Source organism: Propithecus coquereli, unplaced genomic scaffold, assembly GCF_000956105.1.
Source record: "Propithecus coquereli isolate 6110/MARCELLA unplaced genomic scaffold, Pcoq_1.0 Scaffold16, whole genome shotgun sequence".
Taxonomy (NCBI): Eukaryota; Metazoa; Chordata; class Mammalia; order Primates; family Indriidae; genus Propithecus; species Propithecus coquereli.
Genome location: NW_012140524.1, coordinates 12,069,607 through 12,073,429, shown reverse-complemented (window position 1 = coordinate 12,073,429; position 3,823 = coordinate 12,069,607). Strand labels below are relative to the sequence as shown.

Genomic DNA, 3,823 nt, shown 5'->3' with positions numbered 1-3,823 from the left:
GAGGTCAACATACCTTTTTCAAGCATCATGAGGCTCCCTGAAGTTTAATACAAACCTTTGTGTGGATGTACTTTTTTTATTCTAGGGGAGAAAGACAAGTTTTCATAAGATTCCCAAAATGGTTCATGACCCTGAAAGAATTAAGAATCACTGGATAGAGAATGTATTCTCATGCTTAGTTACTTTTGTAATTGCTATAATAGAGGATTTAGTGCCACGAAGAGGCAACCTTAATATATTTTTTGCTTATGTCTTATTGAATTTTTAATTTAAAATGAAATTGCACCCATGTATAAATTTGTTTCCCCTCTTCCTTTCATGGCTCTATGTGTTTGCAGTGCATTGTAACAGAAGATGGCAATCAGCATTTATATAAGAAACTCTGTCTGTGTGCTGGAGCTAAACCAAAATTGATATGTGAAGGAAATCCTTATGTATTAGGAATCCGTGATACAGACAGTGCTCAGGTAACACTTCAAGCTTGGGTCATGGGAAGGGAACTTGAAAATTCCTTAGACTTTTCTACATCTGAAGTAAAGTGTTCCATTTATAATGTTAAATTCTAAACTATAGTAGCAGAAGGGAGGTTTTTGTTTCATGACCCATAAAACAAAGAGTGGTTATAATGTTTTATTACTGCAAATTTCAGTTTGGTTTCAGTTGATATTTTTCCTTGTTTTTTAGTTGATGCTGATGTCCTATGTTCTTTTGGTTAAGTGATACCCCAAATATAACGGCTGTGCTGAATGGTACAGCTTACATTACACACATATTCATTACTCTACTTTGGGAATATATGATTTGCAACTGAATAATGTTAACAATCTTTTTCCAAAATGGTAAAGCATATCCAAAATTTACTCATCTTATTCCCCAGCAAAGAAATTAATATTCAGAAGATCTTTGTGGTATGAAATCATGATATTGTCATAGAACTGAAAAAGTCACTTGGCTTATTCCTCTGCCCTAAAACAATGATAAACTATCCCAATAAGGTGAAACTTCCAAAAGTGGAGCATTATATAACTTCTTTTGGTAATTTTATTCAGGGTTCATTAATCCTGATTGTCAAGAAGCTCTTCCTGGTTTCACAATACTTTGTCTTACCTCAAGCTTGTTGTTCTGTCCCATGAGATAATGATTTTGCCTTATATAATACTGTATATTCTTGAAAATTAATGTTTTCTTTCAGCCTATTCTTCTTGTAATTAGGAATTTAGAGAAAACTAAAGAAATTTGATTATCTTCTTGTAAATAATTTAGGTTCATATTATCAGAGGTTGGGATCGTAACTTTCGGCAAGGCCTTCTACATACATGAACCCATTGAATCCTCATGATAATCCTATGTGACAGTTATCATTCCCACTTACAAGTGGGGAACTGAGATTGAGAGATTAAGTATTTTTACGTACACTAAATTGCTATTAAGTTTATCAGATGTACAATTTAAACATGTGCCTTTTTTCACCTATGTTCACTGCTCTTTACAGATTTTTCTGGATTTTTGTTGTTGTTTTGGTTTTGAGACAAGGTCTCATTTTGTCACCCAGGCTAGAATGCAGTGGCATCGTCATAGCTTACTGCAACCTCAAACTCCTGGGCTCAAGTTATCCTCCCGCCTCAGCCTCCTGAGTAGTTGGGACTACAAACATGCACCACCATGCCTGGCTAATTTTCCTATTTTTTGTACAGATGGGGTCTTACTCTTGCCAGTCTCAAACTCCTGGCTTCAAGTAATCCACCTGCCTTGGCCTCCCAAAGTGCTAGGGTTACAGGTGTGAGCCACCACACCTGGCCTTTAGAGATCTTTCTTGAATTGCAATACCCTCACTGAAGAACAAATTAAAATTAACTTCAGGATTGTTTTTTTTAAATAGAATTTTTAAAATGTCAATATCAGTGAATATTTCAAGTTTTGGGGTCAATTTAATAGAAATCGTAACTTAGTAGGAGAAGGAATTTTTCTGTTCAGATGTCATTCTGAAGCAATAAGACTATTCTGTACTTTTGAAAGTGCCATAGGAATTACCACTGGTTTCTCCAAGCTCATCATGATCTTTTTTCTGGGGGCTGCAGGTATCAATTAACTATCTCATAATGGTAATAACATTTTTTCAATAAATGTTAGACATTATTATATGCCTTATAACCCCCTTACCACCACAGCTTTATCTACCTCATCTCACATAATCCTTACAGAAACCTTAGGAGTTACAGAGGTGCAAAGAGGTTAGCAACTTGCCCAGGGACATCCAGCTAGTAACTGCCAGAGCTGGTGACTACAGAATCTGTACTGTTAACCACTCTCATTCCTGAGAGTTTGAAGTGTTTAGTGACTCCAAGGAAACATGTCTACTGAGAGTCTAGGAGAAAAGAAAAAATAATTGATTTGGTCATGTAGTTGAGAATGTGCAAACTAAAGACAGTGCCTCTTGCTGAAATTCTGAAGTACTCTAAATGTAATGACATAAAAGGCAAGGAAAATCAGGAGAAGCATTGCTATAAAGGCAGCTTGGGATGAAACATAAAGGGGAATATTTGTAATATTAATTTGGAGGGTGCATCCTGGCAAAACGGGAAAGGGAGACTTATTTTGTTGTTCCCTTACAAATTTGCTAAAATAATTACATTTTTAGAATATTATCAGTGAAGCCTCTTACTTTGGGTATTGCCCACTATTACAAAACATGATCTCTTTTTAATTTAAGAATTTCTTTTTAATGTAGGAATTTCAGAAACAGCTGACTAAAGCTAAGAGAATAATGATCATAGGGAATGGTGGTATTGCACTTGAATTAGTGTAAGTATGTTTTAAAATATTATTTAACAATTTCTCTGTGATTCATGTGATTATTGGCAGACTAGAAAACATCTTTTATCCTGAAAATCAAAGACAAATATAATTGTTACATGTTTTTAAGGAGAAAAATCCACTTTATGTTTTAGCTTTTATGGAATCAATAATTGCAGAAATTTCTTTATAAAACATTAATGTTTCAGGGAATACTTTAGGTCTCAAAGAGTCATACACTAGTGACTGGCCAGATTTGACCCATAGATGTGTTTTATAAGTATGTAGATGTGTTTTATAAGTATGTACTGTGTTTAAAAATAAATGTGTACACTTTTAGAGATTTCTAGTCATAGTGCCACCACTTTTTATCGTTTATACCATTCCTCCTGCTTCACTTATGTTACCTGTCTGGCCAATGAAACCCAAAACTTGTGACTCCTAATTTAGGATATATGGTACTGCCAAGTCTTGGTTTTTGGAAATTTGGGAAATGTGAACACATTAATTAATATGAAATATTTTCCTCTTAAGAGATGGTATTTAAAGATCAAAAAACATTGAAAGATACCCTGCTGTGGCCTGCAGAGAGCATTGTTTCACTTTATGATTTTATCTTCCAATGGATGGCTGACATGGAATAGTCTGGATCTTTTTCAGGCCAGAAAGTTGGGTCAAACCACAAAAAGAACAAATTGAATCAAAATAAAGAATCTGTCAAAGTCCTATCTTTGTTCACTTGGCATCCTTTCCAACTTTCCAAGTAGGTTTTTGCCCCTCTCTTTTAGAGGAAGATCAGTCTTAGTGGAAGCCCATAAGAGTTCTTAAATTGCCTGAGTACTAGGGGTGGCATTCATTATCGCGATTATGAAATTTGTGGCATTGTATGACAAAACGCATACATAGAAAATTAGAGTCAAAACCAAAATATGGGCCAAGAGGTGGGAGATACAGATTTATTATAAAAGGGCTTCAAATCCTTGCATACATGTGACAGATTTTCTCCATTAGCTATCGCCAAAAGTATTGC

General features: G+C 34.9%; 1 protein-coding gene across 1 annotated transcript in view; it reads left to right on the top strand.

The window, feature by feature from the left end:
• PYROXD1 (pyridine nucleotide-disulphide oxidoreductase domain 1) overlaps positions 1-3,823 on the top strand; it is a 41,328-nt gene that overhangs the window by 25,114 nt on the left and 12,391 nt on the right. The window contains exons 3-4 of the mRNA XM_012640983.1: positions 339-467; positions 2,729-2,802. Of these exons, the coding sequence (XP_012496437.1) occupies positions 339-467; positions 2,729-2,802 (203 nt within the window). The remainder of the gene's footprint in view (positions 1-338; positions 468-2,728; positions 2,803-3,823) is intronic.